The sequence below is a fragment of the Aphelocoma coerulescens genome (assembly GCF_041296385.1).
Source record: "Aphelocoma coerulescens isolate FSJ_1873_10779 chromosome Z unlocalized genomic scaffold, UR_Acoe_1.0 ChrZ, whole genome shotgun sequence".
NCBI lineage: Eukaryota > Metazoa > Chordata > Aves > Passeriformes > Corvidae > Aphelocoma > Aphelocoma coerulescens.
This window is the reverse complement of record NW_027184085.1, coordinates 45845052-45859408: the sequence shown is the minus strand read 5'-3', so window position 1 is coordinate 45859408 and position 14357 is coordinate 45845052. Positions and strand designations below refer to the sequence as shown.

The 14357-nt window shown below is 53.4% G+C and overlaps 1 protein-coding gene across 1 annotated transcript; it reads right to left on the bottom strand.

Moving 5' to 3' along the window:
- Positions 1-1657: 1657 nt before the first annotated feature.
- LOC138103863 (serine/threonine-protein kinase PAK 3-like) lies at positions 1658-11323 on the bottom strand. Its single transcript, XM_069002471.1, has 13 exons — positions 11298-11323; positions 11054-11222; positions 10731-10853; positions 10084-10206; positions 9652-9856; positions 8593-8656; positions 7313-7361; positions 6017-6129; positions 5367-5484; positions 4602-4701; positions 3981-4177; positions 3245-3382; positions 1658-1747 (listed from the first exon to the last, which is right to left on the bottom strand). Exons 1-13 carry the CDS (start codon positions 11321-11323, stop codon positions 1658-1660), a joined length of 1515 nt encoding a protein of 504 aa, XP_068858572.1.
- Between the last annotated feature and the right edge of the window lie 3034 nt (positions 11324-14357).

Sequence of the window (14357 nt, the reverse complement as noted above, 5' to 3'; positions counted from 1 at the left end):
ACCAAGCCCCTATAGCCCACGCTGAGAAGCTGAACACTGAGAAGCTGAACATTGCAGCAACAAAGGAAATCACTCCTTCAATGATAGCTGGGGGACAAAACCTCAGGAAGCACTTTTGTAGACCTTCTTCCCCACATGTTTGCCACTGAACAAGGTGGGACACAGGCCTACAAAGGGTAGGATTGATGAAAACATGGAAAGCCAAGCAACAGTTCATCCACTGCATACACATCATCCTGCTGCTGCAGTGCTGTGGCATCTCCAAGGAGACTTGCCCATCTGAGGTGCACCTCTGGGAGCCTCCCTGCGCTCATCCATGCACCACAGAGAGCTGCCTGCTATGGATGTAAAGAAAGGACGAAAGAAAAGAAAGTACCAACACAGTGTGGGACAACTCAGAAGGTGCTGCTGGGAGGAAAGCAGTGGGCCCAAATGGGCCGGTCCCAGCAAAACTGGAAGCTGTGAGGCAGAGAGCAAATAGAGCAGGTGCTGGGAGGGCTGCAGGAAGGCAGGCTTAGGAAAACAGAAAAACCACCACCGCCCCAAAGTTTGGAAGCTTCATTCCTCTGCCTCTCGCTTTTAAACCACTTTTTCTCTATTTCTCATGCTGTGGTTTAACCCCAGCCAGCAACCAAGCACCACGCACAGCCATTCTGGCTCCCTGGGGAGACAATCGGAAGGGTAAAAGCTGGAAAACTCACAGGTTGAGATCGATTCAGTTGCATAGGGAATGCAAAAGCCACACGCTCAAGCAAAGAAAAATAAAGAACTCATTCACCATTTCCCAAGGGCAGGCAGGTGTTTTGCGTCTCCAGGAGGGCAGGGTCCCCTCACGCCTCACAGTGACTTGGGAAGACAAATGCCGTCACTCCAAACGTCCCCTCCTCCCTCCTTCCTGCGCCCAGCTTGAAACACTGAGCAGGATGTCAAATGGTCTGGAATATACCTGTGGCCAGTTTAGGTCACCTGCCCTGGCTGTGTCCCCTCCCAAGCTCTCATGCAGCGTGACCCCAGGCCAGCTCTGTCTGGGCAGTTGCGTCCCTCATGCTGGGTGCTGAGCTGAGAGAAGCCATGGCTCACGCAGATCCAAACTGCACAAGTTGTCACTCCCTCGCCTCAGCCTCAGTTCCCGTGGCAGAACTCGCGTGCCCGCTGGACGCTCACCTGCGCCCCAGCCTGCAAAGAAGCCCGGCTCCCTGCCCCTCTGCCCAGAGCAACACAGACACTCCCAACCTTTCCAGGAGCTGCAACACAACCAGGGCCACGGCGGCGGCGTCCCCAGCAGTGACACCACTGCTCTGCCCCGTTTTGCCCTCCTCTGTTCACAGCTGTGAGCCTGTATCTCCACACGAGGTTGTAGCCTGGAGATAACGAAGAAAGCAGACTTTTGCCCACTTCCAAACCATGCCACAAATGCCATCCATGCGTCTTCCCATGTTTACGCACCACCTGACCATTCAGAAGCAAATTTAGAGCCTATTCACAGGGTGAGAACAAAGCGAGTCTTCCAATGAAAGTTTTATAGAGTATTTATTTTGACTATCAATCTAAAAAATTAGAAACTACAAACTATGAACTGTAAACTACAAACTATAAAAAACTCCCAACTATAAAAAACTACCAACTACAAAAAAACAACAAGTGGCCTCTTCCAGGGCTAGTATCTCCTGTCGGCCATAAACTGCTGCGCTGCCATGATCAGAGGCGTCAGGCTGGAGGTCGGCTTGGCTGAGGTTACAAACGGATGCTGCCCAAAGAGAAAAGGAAAAAATTAACTTCTGCTTTCCCAACTCCACTCCTCATGGGCTCAAACAGGCTTTCTCTGGTTACCAGAAAGACGCAGAAATGAGGGCACTCTCTGCACCTCTGTCTCCACGTCAAGGACCTTGCTACCATAGGAAAACATGGCTCACAATCCCACAAATCCATTAATCCTGCAGGTGTCTGCAGCTTCTTGAGATTTTTGTTGTGCCCACATTGTGGGAATGCAGCTTGCATGTCTTCCTTTCATCAGGACACTCAACAGGCTTCTTGAGGTTGCCCTTTTCTAAGGTCATGGGCTATTTTAGTTGCTAAAAAAAGGTGAGGAGCGTAAGGCATTCCTCAGGAAACTCCAATCCCTTGGAGAAAGGCTGATCCCCGTAGGATTTTGGCCCATGTTCTGAAAACCACTGACACAAGTGGCTGACGGATTCAGCGCTGGCTTGAAGGGGGAGCAGTGCTGGCACCTCCCTCCACAGCAGGGACAGCCGAGCGGCACCTTCTGCCGCTCCCTCTCTGCCACAACGTCGTCTACATGGCTGTGCCAGGCAGCAATGGGCCAGCCTGGCCAAGTCCTGCTCAGCTGTCCCCACCTTGGTGGCACAAACCTCTACAAGTGGGGCAGGAGGGCCAAGCCAAGGCCCCTCTGAGGCTCACTGGGAGCTGCCCAAAGCCCCTCCTTCCCTCCCTCCCTCCCTCCCTCCCTCCCTCCCTCCCTCCCTCCCTTCCCTCCGTTCTTGCTTGCTTCCTTCCTTCCTTCCCACACCCAAATCTCAAAATTATTGCCAGGAGCTGATTTCATTGGCTTCTTCCACCACCTTTTCAGCCCTCCCTACCTGCTATTATTCTACTTCACTTCTTTTGCTACCACATTACACTGAGTGTGTTCCCAAAGGGCAAAACTGGGCCACAGAAATGACCATCTCAGCATGGAGCACCTCTCCTCTGAGGAAAGGCTGAGACAGCTGGGCTTGTTCTGCCCCAAGAAGAGAAGGCCCTGGGCACACCTTCTTGCTGCCTTTCAAGACTTCCAGGGGGCTTCACAGCATGTTGAGGACATGTTTTTTTGCAAGCACAGTCGCATTAGCACAAGGGATAATAGCTCTCAACACAAAGAGGGCAGATTCAGATCAGGTCTAAGGAAGAAACTCTTTGTGACGAGAGTGCTGCAACACCAGCACAGGTCGCCCAGAGAGCTGCTCGCAGCCCCATCCCTGGGAACATTCGAGGTCAGCTCAGATGAGGCCCTGAGCAACCTGATCTACTTGACGACGTCCCTGCTCCTTGCGGACCACTTGGTCTGGGTGACCTTGAAAGGCTCCTTCCAACCCATCCCCACCCAGGATTCTCCTTCGTTTTTCTTTGAAAAGCCCCGAGACTGGCGATTCCTAGGACTGGTGCCCCTCTGACGCCTTGGATTGAGCGGATGGGAAGCCCCTGGCAGCGGGCAGCTGGCGCACCCTGCAGCCGCTTGGCCTTTTACCTGCAGAAGCTCCTGGGCAGACCAGCGCCTGTCCTCGTCTGTCTCCAGGCAGCAGTGCAGGAAGTCTCGCAACCAAGCGGACTGCTGCCTGGGGTTCTGCAGCTTCGGGGTGCCCCCGGTGCTTATCAGCTGTCGAACCTAGAGAAGAAGGAAACGCCGCGCTCTGCCTGTCTCCTTCGTATGCCAAACCGCTCACCCAGACCCCACGGGAGAAGCTCCACTCTCCAGTGGCACTTCCCTCCCTGCCACAGGCTTGGACATGCCCTTCCTACCCCACACAAAAGAGCCCAAAGCCAGAGACAGCCACAGCTAGTCCACTATGCAAAGGCTCCTGCTGTGCCCCCGATGTCAATGGCTGACCAAACTGGGAGCAACTCCATTGGCAAAAGCACACTTTGCTTCTCTGAGGAACGACACCAGCTCTTACAGGCAATTTGGAAGAGGGACTTTGGTCGAACTCTACAGTTTCCAAGGATTATTACATAAAATAATATCTATTATTATACACTGCTCACTGCTCCCTTAGGCAGAGCTTCCATCAAGCAAAAGGCATCACAAAAGGATTTTTTAGTGCTGTTTGTGAGTAAATGCCAAGGGGACGGTCTGGACAAGAAGCACGAGAGACTATGCGGCCTGGAACCTATCGTCTTCAGGTGTTAGGCAATCTTCCCGGGCCGAAGAACGGGGGCAGACTTTGTTAGAATGACAGCAGAGTCTGAGAGCAGTTGCAGCGTACCATGGCAGAGGTGTTCATCAGGTAAGGAGGCGCTCCTTCCACCATCTCGATCCCCACGATGCCAAAGGACCAAATGTCCACTTTGGGGCCGTAGGGCTTCCTGGTGAAAATTTCTGGCGCCATCCAGTGAGTAGTCCCGGCAGCTGATCTCCGTTTGCTCTGCTCAGGGGTGAGCTGAGCAGCGAGGCCAAAATCAGCTGAGGAGAAAAAAGCCCTCTGGTCAAGTCGGCCCCGAATTAGGAAAGCAAACCAAAGAACTCCCCGCTGTACCAACGTCCCAGAAGGCAGTGTGGAATCTGGCTGCAAAAGGGGCCATGCTGGCATTCCTCCGGCCTGCAGCCGAGGAAATACGGAATTGGCCACTGAGCAAAAGCCCCCAGTTTCGGGCAGTGGCTTTCAGTCCCCTGAAGCTTTAGCCCGTAACGAAGGGACACGCACAATCCAGAGCCACTCCTGACACCTTCTTCCCAGCCACACCTCCCTGCACGTTGCAGCTGTGCTCTGTGCTCGCAGCAGGGCAGCCTGCACTGCCACGGGCACCACTCTTGGGGACCTGGCAGTCACTCAAAGGCAGCCCCACACCGCAGCCCGCCATGGCTGAGCCTGGCCAACAACACCCACCCAACTTGACAGATCCGTCCAAGCCCAGGAGAATGTTGTGGCTTTTGATGTCTCGGTGGATCACTTGCTTGGAGTGAAGGAAATCCAGGCCTTGCAGGCACTGAGAGAGAGAAAAGAAACACGAGCCTAAGAGTTCCTCATCTGATTTCATCCTACAAGCAGGGAAGTGGCAAACCTGCAAGACCGACTCGCTGGGGGATGCTGAGCCATGGCAGGACAGGCTGCTGGCAAGGGCAAGAGCTTGCTGCTCCAACACGAGGACAGCAGTGCCTTTTTAAGTGAGGGCATGCATATTCGCTTCTGAGACAGAAAGGGCAACTGTTCCTCTGGCCAGTGGCCTGCAAGCACACACTGAAGGAGCGCTGCTGCAGGGGCTGTGCTCTCTCCAGCCAGACGACAGCGGATGCTTTTGCAAACACCACTTTGGGTGCAAGCATCTCCTTTGAGCCTGAGCTTTGTGAGAGTCCCGAGAGTATCTCTTTGTCTTTGCCACTTGTCTGACATTGTGCCACCAACCCGTTTGCTCTTACAGGGAAGGAATGCAGTACACTTCGGGTCCAGGCAAGTGTTCAGAGAGGCAGACACAAACAAACACAGCTGGAGAAGGGCAGGCACGCTGGCAGGCACTTCGGATGCTCTTGCTGCTGCCAGTCGTAACAGAAAGGCAGGAAGCAAGCTGGGAAGATGAAATCACTCCTCTCCTTACCACCTGTTGGGAAGGACCATCCCGCCCAAGCCACGGGAAGCACAAGCGCCATCCCTCACCTCCCGAGAGACAGCTGCTATCTCTCCTTCTGCCATACGAGTCTCCCTAATGACATCGTGTAAAGAGCCTCCGTCCATGTATTCCATCACTAGCCAGAGCTCCTCGTCCACCAGGTAGCTGAAAGGAGGAAACAACAGCGTGGAGATGAATGCGCACAGTTACATGACCTGATGGATTCTTGTCTCCGTGTCTCTCTCGGAGGAAGGCAGGAGCAAGTGAATAGTCATTCACTAGGCTCCACAGGCCTTGAACTCTGTGCAGTCTAAAAGCCTTCTTGGTATCCACACCAATGCAAAACACTGGGAACAGGCAAAGGAAATAAGATCTACAGTGCTTTGTCAGCACTTAAGACCCGAGGGAAAAAATCAAGCCCCAAACCTGTTGGAAAATGAAGTGCAGGGAGGGGGGAACTTTGAGGCTGTTGGCTCAGTAAGGTAGGGCCGAGTCAGGTCTTTGAAAGCGCACTTCAAACTAGGTATGCCAGGAAAGATTAATGCAGCCCCAGTGCAATCTCCTCCCAAGACGCCGTAGATCAGCAGAGAAACAGGAATTAACAGCTCTGTTCTCTGCCAGCCACCAAAGGAGTGGCTGATCCTTTAGCTTGCAGGATGGCAATGACCCTTCATGGCAGAAGAGCAGAACCACTCACCTGTCTACGTAGTTGACGAGGTTGGCGTTCTTACTGTCGCGCATGACCTGGATTTCGTTCACGCACAGTTCGGTGCTGCTCTCTCGCAGGAGACTGATTTTCTTTATGGCCACCTGAAACGACATGGAAAACCGTGAACCAAAGAAGGCTGTGGCAGGAGACCACAACGGGAACGATGAGACAGTGATTTTGGGATGACAGAGCTGGGCGGGGCCAAACCGCCTTGCGACTGGACATCAGAGGAATTCGTAGCTGAGCTTGCAAGAGCCTCTTACGCCGCTCGCTTGGGCGCCAGTCCCAGGACACAGAGTCAGAGAGCCTTTGCTTTGTACACCCAGGCAAAACACGCTCTAAACTCTCCACCTCAAAGCTCTAACAACACTCCCTACGCCCACAGCCTTCCCCCAGGGCCTTACTTTATCTTCAGCATTTCCATTCACACACCTCTTGCAAGCAGGAAGCCATTCTGTGCCGGTGAAAATGGAGCCAAACTGCTGGGAAACCACTGGCAGTTCTAGGGGGTTACATCATTACTCCAGCAACCGCTGGCATTCTTGAGTGCACAACAACACAGCAAACTCTTACAGACATGACGGGTAAAATGCCGTCCTAAAAGCATCTGGAGGGTTAAACCCCAGGAAATACAACCCTACTCACTTTACAGAAAAAATGCTGTGATGATGAAAACATCATTGAGGCTACCTCCCAAAAAGACAGCCCTAGCCCTTCCACACTTCAGGAGCTGTCATTTTGCTGCACTAAAACACTTTCCGTCACACCACGGACATTTGCAATTACTGCCTGACTGCAAAAAGGAATAGCCCACGCCTTGATCCTCTAGCCATGCACGCCGGGCTCTGAGCATGGCATAGGCCCTTGAGAGTCCCCTTGCAGACCTCTCTCTCGAAGCACAGTTCCCAAGGGCAGCCCTGCAGGTGGCTAAGGAGCTACCAGCACGATTCCCATGTATTTGCTACGAGCCAGAAACGAGAATTCAGGAATCCTGAGCTGCCGGCCCCAAAGAGCAGTGCCGTGCTCTAAGACACCACCTTGGCACTAAGACCCAGCTGGCTGCGTCTCCTCCTAGGAGAGAAACCGCCTGGCCTCCTCGCATTCCTTGGGGCAGCTGAGAAGGACAAAATCTGTCCCCACTGTATTTGGCAGGCGGACACTGCTCGGCACTTCAGTGGCCCTTGGAAGCAAAGCTCTACTGGCCGGCCAAAGCTCAGCCACAGCTGACAGCAGAGGGGAGGGCACTCGAGAGCTGCAGAAGCTGCGGCGCTGCCTGACGCTTACCTCTTCTCCTGTGGCAGTGTCCACTGCCGTACACACAGTGCCGAAACCCCTAGAAACAAAACAGCAGCGGAGAAAGGAGAAGTCCTTTAGTCCCTTCAAGTGCAAGACACTGCGGTCCAGCGGGAAGAAAAGGCCTGGGGCAAATCTCAAATGGGACACGACAGATTCTGGTCTGGGTCTTTTTCCCTTTGTTCTTTCCGTGTGTGCACGTGGGTGGGATTTTTCCAGGCACACACACTCCGGCTGGGCCTTCCCACACCTCTCCTTGGAGTCTATCTGCCAAACTCAGGCAACACCACACAGGCCTTCTGAGAAGCCTGAACTCACGGAACAGCCATTGGAGGAAAAGATCTAGAGACAGATCCTTCCTCCAGCTGCCAAGGAAAGTAGTCTCCAGCCACAGCCAGAGCAGCCGAAGGCCTCCATTGTTGCACACACAAATGGAGAAGTACTCTACACAGGGCATCCCTAGACAGCTTCATTCCGGGTCCAGAGCCATCAGCAGCTGCTTCTCTTCGGTGCCCCAGACACAGGAAGGACTCTACTCCTCAGGCGAGTTCTTGTACACTTGGCTGCTCCCAGAGGAAATGCTGCAAATCCATCCCATTTACAGTCAGCAGAGCTGGCTTTCAAAAGGGAACAGCTTGGGGGATTCTTTGCAGGAAAGGCCAAATCCCCACAGGATCCATGAGGGCTCTGCCATCAGGCAGGTGATGCCTTTTCCTCTAGAGTGCATCGGCACCGGCGCTTCCCTGAAGCTTTGGCTTTTGCCACCTCAGCTATAAAAGAGAGTTGCTTCTTTCACCTCTGCTTTTGGCTTCTAGACTAGGTGACGGTCATCCTGAGCACTGAATCTTGTTTTCAGCAAAATATTGGAAAGAAATGCTACTGACAGCTGTTCTCTGGCAGCTCTCAGCTGCTAACTTGACCTTTGAGGCAGCACACTTTTTGCTCCTTTCATTCCCACATCTTCTGTATTCTTTTGGGACACGTAAAAATGGTTTCTGCGAAGAAAAGCGGCAAAGAGGTGCCACACACTTGAGGGACAGGAGATCTGCCAGGCGCTGCTCTTTGCCGCAGAAAAGACATTGCCAGCATCCAGGTGTCTTTGCCATGCCTTCGGACCACAGCTATAAACGCTGACCAGTACTGAGGGACGGGAGCATCTCAACGCAGTGTCTGAACAGCTTTGGAGCTTGCCTGACGTCACGCTGGGGAGATGTGACACCAGCAAAATACACAGCCCCTCCCTTTGAAGAAGGAACGGTGGCTGCACTCACCCTTTGCCAATAGTTTCCAGTTCTGTGTATTTAGCCTCGGGATCTCCTTCGCTCACCAGCATCCCTGAAAGAAACCAAAGGAAAGATGCTCACTTCACAACAGAGATCCCACCCTGCAGCAGATCAGAAAGGCAGCCCCACTCTCTCTCCCCGCTCTCCTTGGGGACACCAGGCCCTTTCTTCTCAGTCACTCAGCGAACCACAACAACAACCGCACCACTACAACACCACCACCACTACCACCACAGCAACAAAACAGCAACAAAACAGTCAGCTCTGCAGCACAGATTGCCTGCGCAAAGCCTGACTGTCCAAACTAAAAACTAAGCACATGGAGAATCAGTCAGAGGAGACACGGATCAGAAAAGACAGCAGTAACCAAGAGAAGTGATTGTTGTCTAGAAACATTAAGGGCAGCAGGAAGAACAAAACCTTTCTGTTCTTGGGAATAAACACTCTGTGACATTCAACCAAAGCTTTAATCCTTGCAAATGTAAAGGCAGGCATCTTGGGTTCTGGAATCAATTTTTATCAACAGCTGCCCTTTCCAGAACAGGAAGAATATTGCAAAGTGCTTCCAGCAGAGGCACGATCTCCACCTTTCAGCACTTTGCCTAAACAATGCCTTTCTCCCTTTCAAGAGCAGCAGCTCATCTTATAACCCATTGCATGGGCTTTAGGAATGAGGTCCCTCATCTTTTAGGACCGGGCTACCTTCTGAAGATGACCTTGGCTGTGCCCCCCAGGAGCTGGGCCCAGAGAGCTCCTTGAGGCCCACTCATTCGCTGGGTCACAGCCTCCTGCTCAGCCAGAAACAATCTCTTGCTTCCCTTCTGCACAGAGGGCAGCTCAGGCAAAGCCAAGCCAGGCCGAGCTGCCCTCAGAGGCAGGAGAGCCTCTGAGGTGCTCTCTCGCCACCTCAAAGCACAACAACAGGTCCTGTGTGGAGGCCTCAGGACCCGACACTCCGCTGAGGAGAACAGGAGGTGGGAGGAGCTCATGCTGACACATGCACACACAAGGCACTGCTCCAGCAGACAAGGAATACACAGGACATACTCAGCATGGCCAGGCACTCCTCCTCTGTCTTCTCCTGCAGGTCCTCAGTGCTGCCAGAGGAACTGCTTGTGCTCCAGGTGCACGAGCTGCTTGTGCTCCAGGTGCACGAGCTGCTCGTGCTCGAGTTTCCAGCTCGGGGACTGGAGGCTTCTTCAGAGCCTGCAGCTGCAGCCCGTGCAGGTGCCAGGACAGAGGAGGTGGAGCTCTGGGACAAGAAATGACTTTGGGTCAGAAGGGTGCCTGGCAGAGATGCCCCTCTGATCCCATTTCAAATGCAAGCCCCTAGGAAGATGCTGCCGGCCACATCCAGGGCTCTTCACCTCTCGGCTTTTGCTGCCCACTTCTCCAACTCAAGGCGCAAAATCCAAAGGCTGCTTTTACACGAGGGACTAAATGACACCAAAGACACTGCTAACCAAAGCAGGCACTTACTGATGTGAGCTGCTCAGGCCGTGGGCTGACCGCAGGGGCAGGTTCCTTGGCACCCTCCTCCTCTTTAGCCTCTTCCTCGGGTACAGAGGCAGCCAGAGCAGGTGCTGACGCTGCCCCTGTGCTCTGTGGACAGACAGCAGCATGAGGGACAGGGAGGAACCTGTCAGGCAGAACCTTTAGATATATTCAGCGGCAGACCCCGCTGTATCTCAGCTGTTCCTTTAGCTACTGACAGCTGCTCCATGGAGAGCGCCAGGTCCCTCCTGGGGACAGTGACTCCTCCATGCCCTGCGAGGCTGTGAACTGCATCTTTGCACTGCTTTGAACTGCATCTTTGACAGAGAGCCTGCACAGCCACAGGGCACAAAGGGCCTCCCTTGTACCCCAGGGCAAAGACATCCTAATGCTACCTCTTGTCTCTTGCTAAGACAAATTCACAGCCCCTGTCAGAATAGTGGGAAACTGATGTCTAAACATCCGAGTTCCACACCCCTTTTCAAGGGCTCGTGGCTGGGGGAAGCGCTCTGGAAGCGCTGAAAAGATTCCAGGCCTCAGCATCTTCAGCCACACATGGGAGATGCTGTCTGATCAGAAACCTGCAGCTCTGCTTTGCTCCAGCCACAGGGCTTCCCAGAGCTGCCACTTACTGATGCTGGATGCTCAGGCCCTGCGGTGGCAGCAGATGCAGCTGGGTTGGCATCTTCCTCCCCTTTGGCCTCGTCTTCAGGAAGACACACAGCCAGAGGACGCTCCGAGGTTTGTTTTGTGCTCTGCAGACAGACAGCAGCATGAGGGACAAGCAACCTTCTTTATACTCTGCTCTAGACCCAGATGCACTAAGGAGAAATCATCTGCAGAGAAATGGGATCCTCAGTTGTTCAAACTCAAGTAAAATGGGCCAAGTAGATGCGACCGCACTCTCTTGTACAGGAGAAATTCCATCATGGCTCAAAGCACCAAGCAACCCCACTTTCATCTGATCAAAAGCTCTGAAATGGAACATGGAGACAAAACAGGCAGGGATCCCCTGCAGCTGCTGCTGCTGCTGCTGCTGCTGCTGCTGCTGCTGCTGCTGCTGCTGCTGCTGTTGCACAGAGCCTGGACTGTACTTTCGTTCATCTGACCAGGCTGGCACTGGACTGCAACAGGCCCAGCTCACAGCTTGCTCCAAGTCGTCAAATGCTACCAACGCCAAAGGCTCCTTTCCCACTCACCCACGGACCGGATTCTCTCCAGGCATGGGCAATGTGACCTGCAACACACAAGGGAAGAAGAACCAGATGCTGTAAGAAAACTGCCTGCACTGGGCAAGCCCACCAAGAAGTCAACCCAAGGGAGAGCGTTTTGCTTTCACTACATCCCTCCAGCAGCAACCCGTGTGCCACACAGCAAGCAAGACAACAGCACAAAATGCTGCCTTGTGTCTACCTGTTGTCCTCTTTGGCCACTCAAGCCACAGAAACGTGAGACTAAGAAAGCCCAAGTGGTTCTGTAGTAGTCAATGCTTCTGCCCAACCCCACCCCACCCAGCAGGAGCTACAGCTCCTCCCCTTCCTGCACTTCAGTTTTCTGAAGAGATTGCACACAGCAATTCCCATGAGCTTGCTGAAAATGATTCCACAGAAAAGCTTCCCCCAAGTCCCCCTCAACCGTGGTGGCAGTTCTACTGTGACACAGCACAGGAACAGCTCCTGCGTGCAGGAGCATACAAGAACTCTTCTAAAAATGTCTATCTCAGAGGCCTTTGCCAAGCTGGTTCTGGGATTTCAGCACAGAGCCAACGGCTCTTTTAGCACGCAGGAAATGTCAAGTTCCACAGGCACATCCTTGGGATGAGGGAATGCAGAGGAGAAGATGCTTCCCCTCAGTCCTAGAGAGCAGCGCACAGTTTCTACAAGGACTCCTGCCAGGCTCTCCGCATCTTCCCATCTTGGAAGATGTCTTGCTTCAGCCAGCAAACTGAGGAGACTGCACACTCCACTGCCACAGGCCTTGCCGGGATGGGGGGGAGCAGAACCCCTGCAGGCTACATTACAAATGCTGCCCACGCCCTGCTGGCTACAGACACGCCCTTCTTAGCTGGAGCTGTTGACAGCAGCTTTACCCCACTAAAGGCATCTTCATGGCAATTTGGTTTCCATATGCTGCACTGAACAAAAAGGTCTACTTACGTGCCAGGTGGGTGAAAAAGTACCCAGAATAAGCCACGGAAAATGCCGTGCAAACTGCAGCACACACTCCCTCCATGGCTCGAGCAGCGCTGCTCAAGTTTGCACCGGACAAGACTCCTGGGGAAAACCAAAAAGACTCAAGAGTCCCGTCAGGGTGCAGCCTGCTGGCAGAGCCCTCCGCGATCAGCAGGGTCCGCCTGCAGTGAGCACGCCACAGAGCTGCTCTGCACACTGAGGCCTTCCGTGCCTCGGCACGGCAGCTTTGCCTTGACAACGCCGGGATGCGGCCGCTGACATCACAATAGCGGCCGCTCTAGGCTGCTTTGTGAATTCATGCATAGAACCAGACCTTCTCTACAGCCAACGCCAAAAAAAGCCTGCAAAGCAGCACAAAAAGCCCTCCTAGCCCGTAACCTCAAGGCATCTAGGAGTAACTCTGAAAACACACCAAGCCCCTATAGCCCACGCTGAGAAGCTGAACACTGAGAAGCTGAACATTGCAGCAACAAAGGAAATCACTCCTTCAATGATAGCTGGGGGACAAAACCTCAGGAAGCACTTTTGTAGACCTTCTTCCCCACATGTTTGCCACTGAACAAGGTGGGACACAGGCCTACAAAGGGTAGGATTGATGAAAACATGGAAAGCCAAGCAACAGTTCATCCACTGCATACACATCATCCTGCTGCTGCAGTGCTGTGGCATCTCCAAGGAGACTTGCCCATCTGAGGTGCACCTCTGGGAGCCTCCCTGCGCTCATCCATGCACCACAGAGAGCTGCCTGCTATGGATGTAAAGAAAGGACGAAAGAAAAGAAAGTACCAACACAGTGTGGGACAACTCAGAAGGTGCTGCTGGGAGGAAAGCAGTGGGCCCAAATGGGCCGGTCCCAGCAAAACTGGAAGCTGTGAGGCAGAGAGCAAATAGAGCAGGTGCTGGGAGGGCTGCAGGAAGGCAGGCTTAGGAAAACAGAAAAACCACCACCGCCCCAAAGTTTGGAAGCTTCATTCCTCTGCCTCTCGCTTTTAAACCACTTTTTCTCTATTTCTCATGCTGTGGTTTAACCCCAGCCAGCAACCAAGCACCACGCACAGCCATTCTGGCTCCCTGGGGAGACAATCGGAAGGGTAAAAGCTGGAAAACTCACAGGTTGAGATCGATTCAGTTGCATAGGGAATGCAAAAGCCACACGCTCAAGCAAAGAAAAATAAAGAACTCATTCACCATTTCCCAAGGGCAGGCAGGTGTTTTGCGTCTCCAGGAGGGCAGGGTCCCCTCACGCCTCACAGTGACTTGGGAAGACAAATGCCGTCACTCCAAACGTCCCCTCCTCCCTCCTTCCTGCGCCCAGCTTGAAACACTGAGCAGGATGTCAAATGGTCTGGAATATACCTGTGGCCAGTTTAGGTCACCTGCCCTGGCTGTGTCCCCTCCCAAGCTCTCATGCAGCGTGACCCCAGGCCAGCTCTGTCTGGGCAGTTGCGTCCCTCATGCTGGGTGCTGAGCTGAGAGAAGCCGTGGCTCACGCAGATCCAAACTGCACAAGTTGTCACTCCCTCGCCTCAGCCTCAGTTCCCGTGGCAGAACTCGCGTGCCCGCTGGACGCTCACCTGCGCCCCAGCCTGCAAAGAAGCCCGGCTCCCTGCCCCTCTGCCCAGAGCAACACAGACACTCCCAACCTTTCCAGGAGCTGCAACACAACCAGGGCCACGGCGGCGGCGTCCCCAGCAGTGACACCACTGCTCTGCCCCGTTTTGCCCTCCTCTGTTCACAGCTGTGAGCCTGTATCTCCACACGAGGTTGTAGCCTGGAGATAACGAAGAAAGCAGACTTTTGCCCACTTCCAAACCATGCCACAAATGCCATCCATGCGTCTTCCCATGTTTACGCACCACCTGACCATTCAGAAGCAAATTTAGAGCCTATTCACAGGGTGAGAACAAAGCGAGTCTTCCAATGAAAGTTTTATAGAGTATTTATTTTGACTATCAATCTAAAAAATTAGAAACTACAAACTATGAACTGTAAACTACAAACTATAAAAAACTCCCAACTATAAAAAACTACCAACTACAAAAAAACAACAAGTGGCCTCTTCCAGGG